We start from the raw sequence: 12,725 nt of genomic DNA on the forward strand, positions 1-12,725 counted from the left end.
CCCGGGCCATTCTGTGTTTGTGTTGAAGTTTACCCAGCTGAAGTTATGAGGGTTTGGTCTGAATTCATTTTGTGTTGAAGGATCTTTAAACCCACGGCCATTGCATGCTTATTACAATAATGAATCAAACTACAACTTTAGGGATTCTCCAGTTTCCTTTAACTGTTTTGGAATGGAGGAAAGCATTGCATCACTAAGAAAATTATAATAACAGATAACACATATTTATAGACTTTAATGTGAGCCAGCTGACCAGGTCTCTATTCCAAGCTCTACTGTTTCCTTATCACATGATAAGGTTCTGCAGCCTCTTTTGGTGATATGTACTGCACAGCTACACAGCTATATTGAAATATGGCTGAAATTATGAAGTGATGAGTCAGTACAACACATTTTTATTAATATAAACTACATCTTCTACTCTCACGTACGTTGCCAAAGCTCGACCCAACTGTAAATTTGGCAATTCCCTTCATATCTTTCTCCTCCATGCATTGTGTGATTCAATAAAAAAGCCGCGATTGAAATAAACCTGAGAATTTCAAAGCATCAAAATAGATGCAGTCACATTGCAGAAGAAACAGAAATAAACAGAACAAAGAGGATCCTTTCTTCTCCCCCCCATCCTTTTCAGTCATGTAGTTACACAGCTCCACTGGATACATTTGACCACAGGATCAGGCCTCATATGTACAGAGCGGGATCACAACCGGGCAGGCATCTTGTTAAGCAATGCTTGTAACAGTTCAGACAACTGCACAGGGAGTATGGAAACGGCCGTTTCTCTCTCTGCTCTTTATTCAGTCCATCTTTCTGAGACTGCTTTCCAGAGGGATCGTTGCTGTAGCAAACAGCCTCTCACCAAAACAGGACACGGCAGCCTCGCCCCCACGCCCTGCACGCACACACGCACGCTGCTGTCTCTTGCCTTTCCGAGCGGTGCCTGCAGGCTGCCGTGTGACACCCGGCTCGTCGGCCCTCTGAGCAGCACACAGCCCTGTGCTCTGCCTGACCCAAACCTGACAAAGCCTTCTCACTTCTCGCAGGCTGAAAACAGCCCCCCTTCTCCTCCTGAAGTGAGAGACGGTTAATGCTTTTATTCATCACAGGGGAGCAAGACAAACCCAGCCATGCTAGTAAATCTCCTCTGCTTGCTGACATGCGTCAGACACAACATTCTCATCCTTAAAAGCTGGAGCAAAAACACAAACAAGAGGCTCCCTCCCCCCACCCCTCCCTGAAAAAAAACAAACAAAACAAAACAAAAAACCAACCAGCAAGGCACTGTCCTTGTCTGGAAAAACCAAGCAGACATTATGCTCTTATTGCCAGAGCACACTCCTATCCTTTGTTTAAATAAAATCCACAGCCATTTCTTGTGCTCCCCATTATGTGCAGCGCAGCTTCCATCTCAGCACTACGCTTGCTGAAAGAGCAAACAGTCCTTTAGCAGAAGCCAAGGTATAGTTACTGAACAATGCCAATGCCTCATGGGCTGGAGAAAAAGCAGGAAGGGACACTGCTTATCCATTCACCTGAGCAGAGGGGCATCATCTGCACATTGCTTCTGCCGTGGCTGCAGTCAGTTCTCTGGTGAGACATAAGCAGGGGTAACAAAACTGCCCTTCTTGCTTAAGCCCAGGTCCTGAGAAGTCAGGCTGGCTGTGCGCCTCTGTCACAGGGCACGGTGGGTCTGTGCAGCAGCGCTGCTGCTGGGTCAGGGACTGTGAGGAAGAAAAGAGCTCCAACACTTCCTGCTCTTTCTCTGCAGCACGGAACACCAGGAGATGGCCCCTGACTCTTCAAGATTGTAGAATTTTCTTCAGCTTGCACTTCTGGATGGCTCTGACCAGGGCACTTTGTCAGGGGAAAGGTAACTCACTGCAGGGCCAACCAGACAACTCCTTGGCTTGCAGGGAGCGCTGCTGATGTTTGTTCTCCTGGAAGCAATGCCATTAATCATTTGAGTTACTTGTATGCAAATGGGAAAAGACCAATTTCAACAGCTCTCGCCATGGTTCAGAGCAAAACATTTCACCATATTTGTTGTGCTCCTATTTGTTTAAGGTACGGCACTGAGAAAATAAACATTTTTGTGGGCTGGCTATAAGCAACAGAGAGCTTAGGACCAACTCCTTCACCTTGGATCAGTGCTATTTAACTTCAGAAGAAACAATCTTCTTCATACCCGGCAAATTACAGTGAAGATTTCCATGATGTATTCATGCAGAATTATACACTTAAGAAGCAAGGAGGAAAGAAGATTCCCTAAATCTGCTTTAAATCTCCTTTCAGTCATACCTTGGAGCCGTTGCTAACCAGTCCCTGTCAGCAGGGACAGGCATTGCTCTGCTCTGCACCTATCGGCCTTCTGGTCCTGCTGCAGCAAACAATCTGTTGAGATTTCATGAAACACAGAAGACCCAAAACCACATAAATGCTGAAATTATTTAGAATGCGTTTTGTATTCTTCTCATTGTGCATTTGGCAGCATTGCTACAGTTGTTTTGGAGCTGAATAACACAACGCAGACAGTACTCCTGGTATAACAGAAGCATCCAGACAAGAGAAAGGATCATCACACCCAGTGAGCCAGAATCTCATGCTGTTTTATGCTGTTTTGAGGAAGGGCTCTGTGCTGGCCATTTCCTTCCCCCTTCCCCCCCCCCCTTTTTTTTTATATGAAGAATTAGATAAGTACACACTATTCCCTCAAAAACCTACAGCATCCATTAATTAATTTCTTACATGCAAATCATTAATCAGTATCTGGTGTGCAGGCAATATAGGAGTCAGACAATCAGCCCCACAGTTTTGTTACCCTCTGGCCTGGCATGCCTTCTCCAGACCTCACAGAGAGGCTGAAGTTGGTTAAAACACCAGTTCCACCTCAGGCCTACAAGAGGATGTTTGGTGAACTAAATGCCAACGCTGTTTTGTATTCCTTGGGTTGAATCCACTCATGAAAGCACTCCTATCTACACCAGTGAGAGCTTGTTTCATGTCCCTAAGGTCAGAATTTGGCTAAACACATGTAGAACATGTTTATCTCGCTACACATGCATATTTAATCTAGATTCAGCAGCAAGGGAACAGAAAGGCAATACGTGATAAAGATACTGAAATTGGATTTCAAAGATCAGGATGCAGTTCTGTGGACTCCCAGGGTGACTTTGGCCACAACAGTCACAATCTCCTGCTTCAGTTCCCATCTGTAAGAAGCAAAACAACCATTCCTCATTTTCACTTCATCCATCTTTTCAATTTAGACTCCGAGTTCTTTGTAGTGGTGTCTCTTTCTCAAAATACATCCAGCTCCCAGCACAAAATGTTCTCCCCAGAACAGCTTTATGGAAATGTATCAAAAACAAAACAACAAAACAACAAAACAACAACCAAAAAAACCACAGAAAATATCCACTGATGAGATAAGACCACCAACACAACAATGCAAAGAACAGCTGTAATCTGTGGGAGGATGATTTCTCTTTGCCATAAATGCCATCTATTTTTCAAGACACAAGTTATTCCCTTTCACAGAACAGTGAACTCAATAACCACAGACAAGCTGCCTTCAAACCAGCACTCTTCTCAAAGGGTTGCAGCAGCCTGTGACATTATATAGAAGGTGTCACATCTTAATGACTAACATTAGTACGAGCCTGCTTGATTAACATAATTTGTTTCTTCACTGGATATTTTATTCCAGATGAGCTGCTTTTCATCCATATTTTCCAGGATAAAAAATATGCATTCTGACATGCAACATTAATATGCCCTCAGCAATAACCCCTTGCTAACTTTTCGCTCTCACCTCCCATTCTCCTCAGCGCACGAGACAAGCTCAAGCAGTAGCTGTTGGTCAAGAGGGTCATGCATTGGATACCTGCCAAGCCTTTTGGGGTGTTTAGCAGAGACAAAAAGTCTATTCCTATGACACACACATTTAAACTCAGCACTAAAATGGTGGGAATAAAAAAAAAAAAAAGAGAGAGAAAAATATGTAAAATGTCACTTTCTGACAAGCAGAAAATTAGAATTCATTCCCCTGAGAACTAAATGGACTTTTCTGCTTCCAGTCACTAACTATGACAAGGTTAACATTTTTCAGTCTAATGACTAAGGACATTAAGTGTGCATGTGAATAAGAAAATTACTAGAGGGTATTAGCGAGGCGCGTGACAACAGCTTGAACCGACAAAGGAACTCCAAGGATGAAGGCTCTAACGCTGCCATGTGCTATGGAGAACCAATGGATAATAGAAACATGGGGTACAAGTACACAGAAGTCACCTTTCTTTCATCACTGTTATTACAGTAGTGTAATCACAGGAGGAGGTGCTTTGCTGGATGGGGGTTGAATTCAACAGGGCCAGCAGTTCCTCAGCTGTGCAGCAAGCACAGCTGTGCAGCAGATCTCCGTCAGAAAAGAAGCACCAAGGCAGCAATTCACCTTAGAAACGATTTCCCCAATGCTGCATGTGCCCTTTTAGCCACGCTCTGATCTCTACTGCACACCACTCCAATTGGAGTCTGACTGCCTATGCTCCCTGGCCCTGCACTTCCCTACCATAAGCCACATAAGCCACTTATCAGCCTGTAATCCTGCTAAAACCAAGTCATTCCAAATGAGTTTGTTTTGTCCCTCTGCCTCCTATCTCTCTGCCTTTCCAGCTTCCTCAGCCTTATTTTATGTCATCATCATAATTAAGGCACTTTTGAAATTACATCCTGCTCAAGGTCATAGTACTGAACTTAATCCCGCACAATTCTACAAGCACATCAGTGCTTTTACTTTCATCTGATTTATTTATCCTGTTTATTATCATAGACCAATTCAATCAGTACAGGCTGGAATTCAAACACATGTACATTTGAACGATGCATACAAACACTCATCAAGAGATATAAGAACTGCTCATTCCTTTAACATATGGCCCAGCTTACAAGTAAGGAAGCTCACAGTGATTAATTTTTATACCTTGACTTCTGCTTGACCCCAATTGTTTTTTTTTGTTACTGGAAACCAAAGGAATTGAAATAGCATCACGAATTCCACAGAAGAGGCTTGGAAGAGGAATCTCTGCGTTTCTTATCCCAAGCCAGTAGGGCCACATTTTAAGACAGGCCTTTGAGTTGACAGTTCCTTTATTAGCTTCTGAACACACAGGAATCCTAGCAAAACACCAACAAACCATACCAGACAGTTATGTCAAGCAAATCTTGCAAACAGAATACCATATGGAGAACTGCAAGGAAAAGCAAAGCACTAACCTCAATTGCAGTGTAGGTCAGGCATCAAACCAACCTAAACGGGATGCTGGAAGCATAATAGATGTTGGAAGCATGCTAGAAAGTATATAGGTTTTGGCTTCCTTCTGTGAACCGCTATCCTTTCTAAACATTAATGGTCAACACGATCCTCAGAAAGTTCACAACCAAATTCTGGTTGTCTTTGAACACAGTTGGTGGTTGCAATGCAAGGCATGCTGCAAATTTGAAAGCTGATGGCAGAGAAAGCATTCCTACATAAGTCCTGACTCAGACAGATCCTCAGCAACCTTTTTTTTATCTCTTTTTTTTTTTTTAATCGTTGTCTTTGTTGTTACAAGGCCTTATGTTATACCAGTGCTGCACTGGTTCCTACCACACAGAGTCATGACCTCCCATGTCGAGGATTAATTCGTGACCTCACTGACCTCCTGTTGACTCCAGCAGGGCCAAACTTCACCTTTGCATCTTCTCCGCCCCACAGTTACGGGCTTTTCAGGAGTCTATTTGAGATTTTAATATTTCACCATCTACTCACAGAGAATATTTTGGCTTCTCTATCAATACATTTCCACTTGGTAACTCCCAGTTTGAATGCTGATTGTGTTTAGCATAAAATTAACTAAATTGCAGCCATTGGTATTTTTTGTCTGCTTCCTCCATGAACAATGTTGAGGAGATTGCAAGCTGACTACAATTCTGTTTCCCAAGCAAAAGGAAAACAGCATCTAAGAGTCCAATCAGTGCAACTTTCCTGATGTTGGGTTTTATGAGCTGTATTGTACTCCAGCATTTAACAATTTCTATTCATTTGATTCACTTTGAAAAATGAATGTCATGATTGCCACGACATTCTGCACTACAGACAAATATGGAACAGGTATAACTCAGTTAAAGTTAGAAATGTTTCTAGAGGAAGGGGAAATGTTTGGGGAACATATCATTATTCGGAGTTATCATCAAAGGTGACAGTCTATAGATATCCAAGGCTGTCACTGGTTACAGCAACTACCTCTAAGTAGCAGCAGCCAGTGTCAGGCTTGCTGAGCTCTGGCTTTCTCAAGGCTCTGAGGGAGCAGCAGTCATTGTGATGGCTATGAGCAACAGTACTGGTCTCTGCCCAGGCAATGGAAGGGGTGATCTGTAACACTAAGAAAGTGTGTTGAATTATTGCTGTGCTTGTCATCTTTATTTAACTTTGGTTTTTACATCCATGGGAGTCACAGTCACAGAATCACAGAATGGCCAGGGTTGGAAGGGACCCCAAGGATCATGAATCTCCAACCCTCCTGCCACATGCAGGGCCACCAACAGTCCTTCCAAAAGAGTTGCTTTGGATTTCCTAATACTAAGAGACAGTTGAGACATTTGTCCTGCCCTGGGCCAAATTAAACCCAAAGCATTTTAATACCTTTTCTTCTTCATAACAGTCAGCCTCTTCCTTTATCTGAGAATCCCAAAGCTCATTAATAAGTCCTCACTAAATTCTTCTGAAGACTGATCCTCTTTCTGTACTGTAGCACAGAGAAGAGGAAGTAACAACCACAACACAGAATGCCTCGTGTTCCTGCTCCTCTCCTGAGGACAAACTCCTTCCTTTCCTCTGGTTAATCTCTCTTTAGCTTGGGTTCTCCTTTCTCATCTAAGAAAAACACGAGCACACACTGTTCCAGTGCTGGCCTTGTCCAGATGTTAATTCTCTTCTGATTTGCCCCATCAAATTTTGGATCAGTGTACACTCATTTCCCAGCCACAACACATTTAGGATTTCTTTCTTTTTTTTTTTTTCTTTTTTCTTTTCTGAGGGTGAGTTTCCAGCTACCAGCAAGCAATACTTGCTATCTGCCCTCCATGACTGTATACTACATAATTTTCTACCATTTCTGGAATTCTCATCCTGAAGACACTCAGCTCTCTGTGTATGACATTCTTATGTTCTCCCAAGTTATGCTGCATAATGGCTAAAAGCAACTACAAATCCTCTCCTCCTTTCTAGAAGCCTAAGCACAGATCAGACAGTCTAGACAGACAACACAAAGAAAGAATAACGGATTTCTAAAGATTTCTCTGCATAATCCTGCTTACAATATCCAACTGCTCAGCACGACATCAAACACCGTTTTATATCTTATCCATTGATCACTTTGATAGAACGTGATCTTGTCATTGCATTTACCCAACATCTGTATGTTTGAATCAGGTAGAACTAATAACCAACAGGAAACCAGAGAGTGAGCCTTTTTTAAAGAGTACTAAAAGGTATCGTTACAGCAGGAATTCTGTGTTTGTTCAGACCAATGCCAGCACATATACAGTTTGCTATATGCTCTCCCACAGTAACTGGCTTCCATAGGCTAAGGTTTTGAACCTTGCTTTAGCTCCCAGGAAGAAGTCAGGGATATTTATCCCCTTATTCTGGAGACAGTCGGAGCACCACCGTCAGGGGAGGATGCAGCACTGCTGCCTGCAGTTGAGTGCAGTGCTGGGACGCCCCCTGCTGCCCCACTGCCACCTCCCGATCTCAACATCCACGGATTAAAAAAAGAAAAGAAAAAAAAGGCAACTTTAAACTCAAAGAAATTAAAGCAGCACTACCAAAAAGCTTAAATTACAAATAAAGCACACGCTCAAGGGTTATGTGGTTGAGCTAGCTGTCACCTTAGCTGCAGCATCATCAGAATATGACATTATTTCATAACAAAACCCTACAAAAGGTACTCAGTGACCTCTATTTAAAGTGCGTGTCATTGGGAAAGTTACTGACTGTCCTCAGATCTGCCAGAACCAGGTCAGCCTGTGTATATCAGGCCGGCTGGCCATGAGCCTGCAGCACAGCTCCATCCCTGCACCAAGGCCTGGCTCCAGCCGGCGGCCGTGGGACGTGCATCAGGGCATGCTCGCTCTGCTTCTGGCCCCAGAGCTGGGCCAACCTCACTGCGGTTTGCCCCTCACAATCTGGGTCGAGGGCTCGTGCCCCACAGCTCACCAGCAGCTCAATGCACTCACAGTGGCCCATGATAGCAGCTACGTGCAGCGCAGTCCTTCCCAGTGGAGTTTTAGAGTGCACATCTGCACCTGCAAAGAAACACAGCATGAGTGTGACAGGACTCATAGAAAGGGACAGCGGGCCAGAGCTCACACAAAGTCACATTCCGACTGAGCGCTGCCATTACTCCTGCACTGGGAGAAAACAGCACCATCCCTCAACAAGATTTAACAGGGCCACGCTGAACCTGGGCTGGAAGGAGCACTGCTGGACAATGCATATTTCTCAGGAAGGGCAAAGAGCCCAAATGTCAGAGCCATGGAAGCAGAATGTGCAACTCTGCTTGTATTGCAGTGACTGTAAAGCACTGCACAAGATCAAGAAAAACTGAACATCTTTAGATAACAAGAAAATAGAAATAACTGAGGCTCAAAAGCAAGGAAATAATTCTCATTCCCGTTTTCCATTCCGAATTTACCTACTTTAATATCAAACTTGTTACAATTAGCAAGAGCAGTTTTGATTGTTTTCAAGTCTACACCAGAGCCAATGGGCCAAATGCATTCTCCAACTCAAATACAAAAGTTGAGAGATAGTTCAGGTAAAATTCTGTAACTTGGTAAGCAGGAAGGTGGTATGCTATGCAAAAACAGCCAGAGAATAAGTCTATCTCATAACATTACCATGACTCAGGAGAAACTTCACTGTGTTAACATGACCTCTGTGGCTGGCAACAAACAGAGCCACAAAAGCACGGTGTGCTACCCACTCCTTTTTCTGCTCCGGTCCCAGAATCTTTGCATATGGAGAGGTGCCAGCGTACTCTTCTGTAACTCCCAGCTGGGCCAGCTGCAGAATAAACAGAAACCTTTTAGTCTCTTTCACAAAGATGGCCTTATTCTTCAAAAATATCAACAGTCTCCTTTCTGCACATGGAGCATACTGCATAAATTCTAAGTTAAGCTAAATAGCACATGCTTGTTTTATGTTGCGCTGCCCTATCTTGATTTGCCGCTACCTAATGATGTTTTTTCACAGCCATCCCTTAAAGGGAACATTAAGTTAGGTTTTCTTTTTGCATGTAGTTACTGACTTCACAAATTCTTCAAGTTCACTGGAACCTGACCAGGCTCTAAGTTTTCGGGAGAGGACAACAAAAACAGGAGACACTTGCCATGTAAGCACAACTTCCTTAGGATCTAATTAAGACTTTAGGCCTTAATTCTTCTGGACAACTCAAACATTAGCTGCTTCAGGATACAGTCTTGTACCATTTTATTTCCATAAGGTGGTCTGTGGGGTTTTTTGACAATAAAGCCAAAACATATCTCAAGTGTTGCCAAAAAGCCTTTTAGGCATAATTCTCAGGTGCCTCATCCTGCTGTTATTCTCAACGCCGCAATTCCAAGCTGGACTAAATCTTTAACACTGCACCATGGCCTTCTCACCTAGTAAGAGGAAGCACATTAATAGAGCAGCTGCACAGTTATTTCTTCAATGATTTTTTTCTATTAAATATATTTGAGAGATTTTATCATTATCAACAATTTTCTTGTGGGCTCTTAATACGTCTTTCATTTCAAAGGAGACCACTGCCTTTGGCACATCTGTTTGCCTCCACACTGAAGGTTCTAATACACAAGGAACTTAAAACATGGAGAAAAAAAAACACTTTGCCCAATGGCAAAATGGAAGCAGTTTGTGGCATGAAGTAGAACAGCTGCTTACCAATGAAGTGCAACACTACACAACAGTTAATGACAGCAAGTGAAGAATCCTGCAGCATCAATTGGCAATGGTTGGGGAGATACAGAGGAACAGAATGTAACTAGCCAAGTTGGAATTTGGCCAGGACAACAGCGATAATGGTTCGTTATGAAAGGCACCAAAGGATATTTCGTGATCACATCTGTTTGGGCCTAAAGATTTACAGTACATCTCAGAGTACCTCGCATTTCTGCTGAGACAACACTTCAGTCCTAAATCAAGAAAGCAGCATGTCCTCTATCAGAGAGCCACCGAAACTATTTGTTCTGCAAAAACATTAAAGCTTACTAATCTTACTAATCAGGCTTGACAGCATTGCAAACTGAAGACAGAAGGTAAAGCGAAAGGGATGCAAAATGTTTTCTGATCCTTGATTTTGAATCTGCCGTGTGCTTTGAAAGAGCATCAGTTCCCATTTTTCCTCCGTGGCCAATATTGCCAGAGAAGGATGGAGTAAGAAAGAGTTTCTGCCTCAATTTCATAATTCAAACAAGTCACTCAGACTCTCTTGAATGCCTAAAAAGAAATAATCCAAAGCCCTCTCATGATTGTGTAAGATACCTAAGAAAAAGGACTTTCCTGCATACTATGCGTCACCTCTCTTACCTGTATGAAAAGTACTGGAATGAAGTATCTTTTCTACAGAACACATCAAAAGAATAAAACAGCAGGCAGCTCAACAAAAAATCCCAACATTTTTCAGGTAGCAGGAACAAGAAAAGTAAACCATGAGCATAGATTAGTCCTACAAAAAGCCCCAAGACAGAGAAAAAACTGGGCTTCAACTGTATATGCTGTCCACTAATAACAGCAAAAAGACATTTCTGAACAGAACAGCCTGCATTAAGGATTGACTTCTCTTGTTTTTGGATTGCTGTTTCATTGTTTTCGCTGTTAACTGTTGCAGTAAATACAACTAACCTACTTAACAACTGTCTCTTCCATTAAGGAATTCCCCACTCTTTTCCCTATGAACTCTTCCTTGATAAAAGCACTTAAAGTCTTCAGCAACACACTTTCAGCATTTCTACAGACAGCACCCCACCCGTTCACAGAAGCAATGGAATCAACCTTCATCGTGTCTCCTTTGGCAGCAGCTGCCACGAGATGCCCCCAGCCATCTTGCCTCCAGATGCGCATTGTAATTGTTCCACCAGGGACAAAATCATTGTCCATAAGCGTAGAATCGTCTGGCAGATCTACTGAAGGGAGTTATAAAATAAAGGCAAGTCAGCGTACCCTCAGAGACTGTAAACAAATGTAAACTATAATAAATAGATGGTGAGTGAACAATAACCTGTCAGTAACCTTCAAGAACAACAGAGGTTACAGGTTCTTACTTTCATCCAAGTAGTGAAGCCGCTGGAAATGAAAGGGGATCCCAGTCAATAATTCCAAATCAGACTTGAGCTGCTTCAGCGTCAAGTCATTCTGGCACTGAGGTAGTGAAAATATCTCATTAGTTTCAGCTAGCCTGAGCTGGAAGCTAAAGGTCTGCAGAGGCAAGGAAGACCTGGGCATGCAGTTGTTACTGACTGGGAAGGCTTGAGGCTTTCCTCTCAACAAAGGTTGGTACCATTATAAGGACAGGGGCCCAATACCAGTCGTAATTCCTCCCTTCCCTCGGCGCTCCCCCTGTCATCAGGATAGATGTCACTAAGGATGGACAGCCCTGTGTGGCATTAGCACGTTACAGTATCCATGCAGCATAAACTGACATCACAAAAGTGCACCCTGCTTGTGTGATGTAATAGCCTGTACCAACAAAGCAAGAGAACTTCACAGAAAGTAACACACCAAGATGGTAGCAGAAGGACTTTTTCCTCTTGATTTTCACTAGGATGACAAACTTACTTGGAAGACAAGCAGTAAAAAAACTAATTACTAAAGTACACATCTGAGGCACCCACGTTTCACACTCCTGTTTTCTTTGGACAAGTTCAGGTCACAATATACACATTAACTTGATGCGTGTTAAAAAGAGCACATGGCTGTTCCATTGTGTTTCCACTTTTGCTACACAGGCTTCTCCTGTCTTTATGCAAAGTGAGGAAACGCTTCACTAGGAGGTGCAAGGGGCTGCTCATTCTCTTCATTTTTACATCATGTTAAATCTTGGAGAGAAAAAAAGAAGGGGAGAGAGCATATTTTCTTTTGCAACAGTTGGCAAAAGCTCCAGAGCAAGAGATGGAACAGCCAGCGTCTGAAACAAACAAAAGGATGACTGCAGCAGCAGAACATACAGAAGACTCCTGATATGAGAAGCAAATCCAACCAGCCAGGTGCTGATTACTCATTCCCCCCCTCAAAGTCTAAAAGCTTCACCATCGTTCATTTATGCAGGATGTCTGAGGGCATCACTCTGAAAAGAAGTCCAGAATGTTGCTCCTAACTAAAGTTTGGAAGGATATAATATAAAGATCTGAATGCCACTCTCATCCAACACATCCACAAGCCTTTTCCACTTAAAATATATCTTGTTAGAGCTCCAGCTCTGACAGAATCTAAGTTTCAAAGAACTGCTGGCATGCTTGCTTTGAGGAGTAAGTGCTGAAAGCTACTTCAAATCTACGGACATCTAATGGATTTTTTATTACACATCATGATGAATTCCAAAAGACCCTGGTTTAAAGAGATGATTGCACTTATGACAGGGAGATTTTCAGTAACCAAAGGAACAGATTCTTATCCCACTAATGAC

General features: G+C 42.8%; 1 protein-coding gene across 1 annotated transcript; it reads right to left on the reverse strand.

Moving 5' to 3' along the window:
* Positions 1-4,789: 4,789 nt before the first annotated feature.
* ANKRD60 (ankyrin repeat domain 60) lies at positions 4,790-12,637 on the reverse strand. The gene is made up of 4 exons (XM_052684112.1): positions 11,365-12,637; positions 11,096-11,226; positions 8,941-9,106; positions 4,790-8,346 (listed from the first exon to the last, which is right to left on the reverse strand). The coding sequence occupies exons 1-4, from the start codon at positions 11,543-11,545 to the stop codon at positions 8,075-8,077; spliced, it is 750 nt and encodes a 249-aa protein (XP_052540072.1). The 5' UTR covers positions 11,546-12,637; the 3' UTR covers positions 4,790-8,074.
* Between the last annotated feature and the right edge of the window lie 88 nt (positions 12,638-12,725).

This window comes from Tympanuchus pallidicinctus, unplaced genomic scaffold (genome assembly GCF_026119805.1).
Source record: "Tympanuchus pallidicinctus isolate F22 unplaced genomic scaffold, pur_lepc_1.0 scaffold20, whole genome shotgun sequence".
Taxonomy (NCBI): Eukaryota; Metazoa; Chordata; class Aves; order Galliformes; family Phasianidae; genus Tympanuchus; species Tympanuchus pallidicinctus.

Bases quoted from the DNA above. Each gene is read 5' to 3' on its own strand.
- ANKRD60 (XM_052684112.1), bottom strand. From the start codon at position 11,545: ATGCCCAGGTCTTCCTTGCCTCTGCAGACCTTTAGCTTCCAGCTCAGG. The intron at 11,227-11,364 runs GTAAGAACCTGT...AACTCCCTTCAG, and splicing joins GCTTCACTACTTGGATGAAA to TAGATCTGCCAGACGATTCT. The intron at 9,107-11,095 runs GTTGATTCCATT...TTTATTCTGCAG, and splicing joins CCAAAGGAGACACGATGAAG to CTGGCCCAGCTGGGAGTTAC.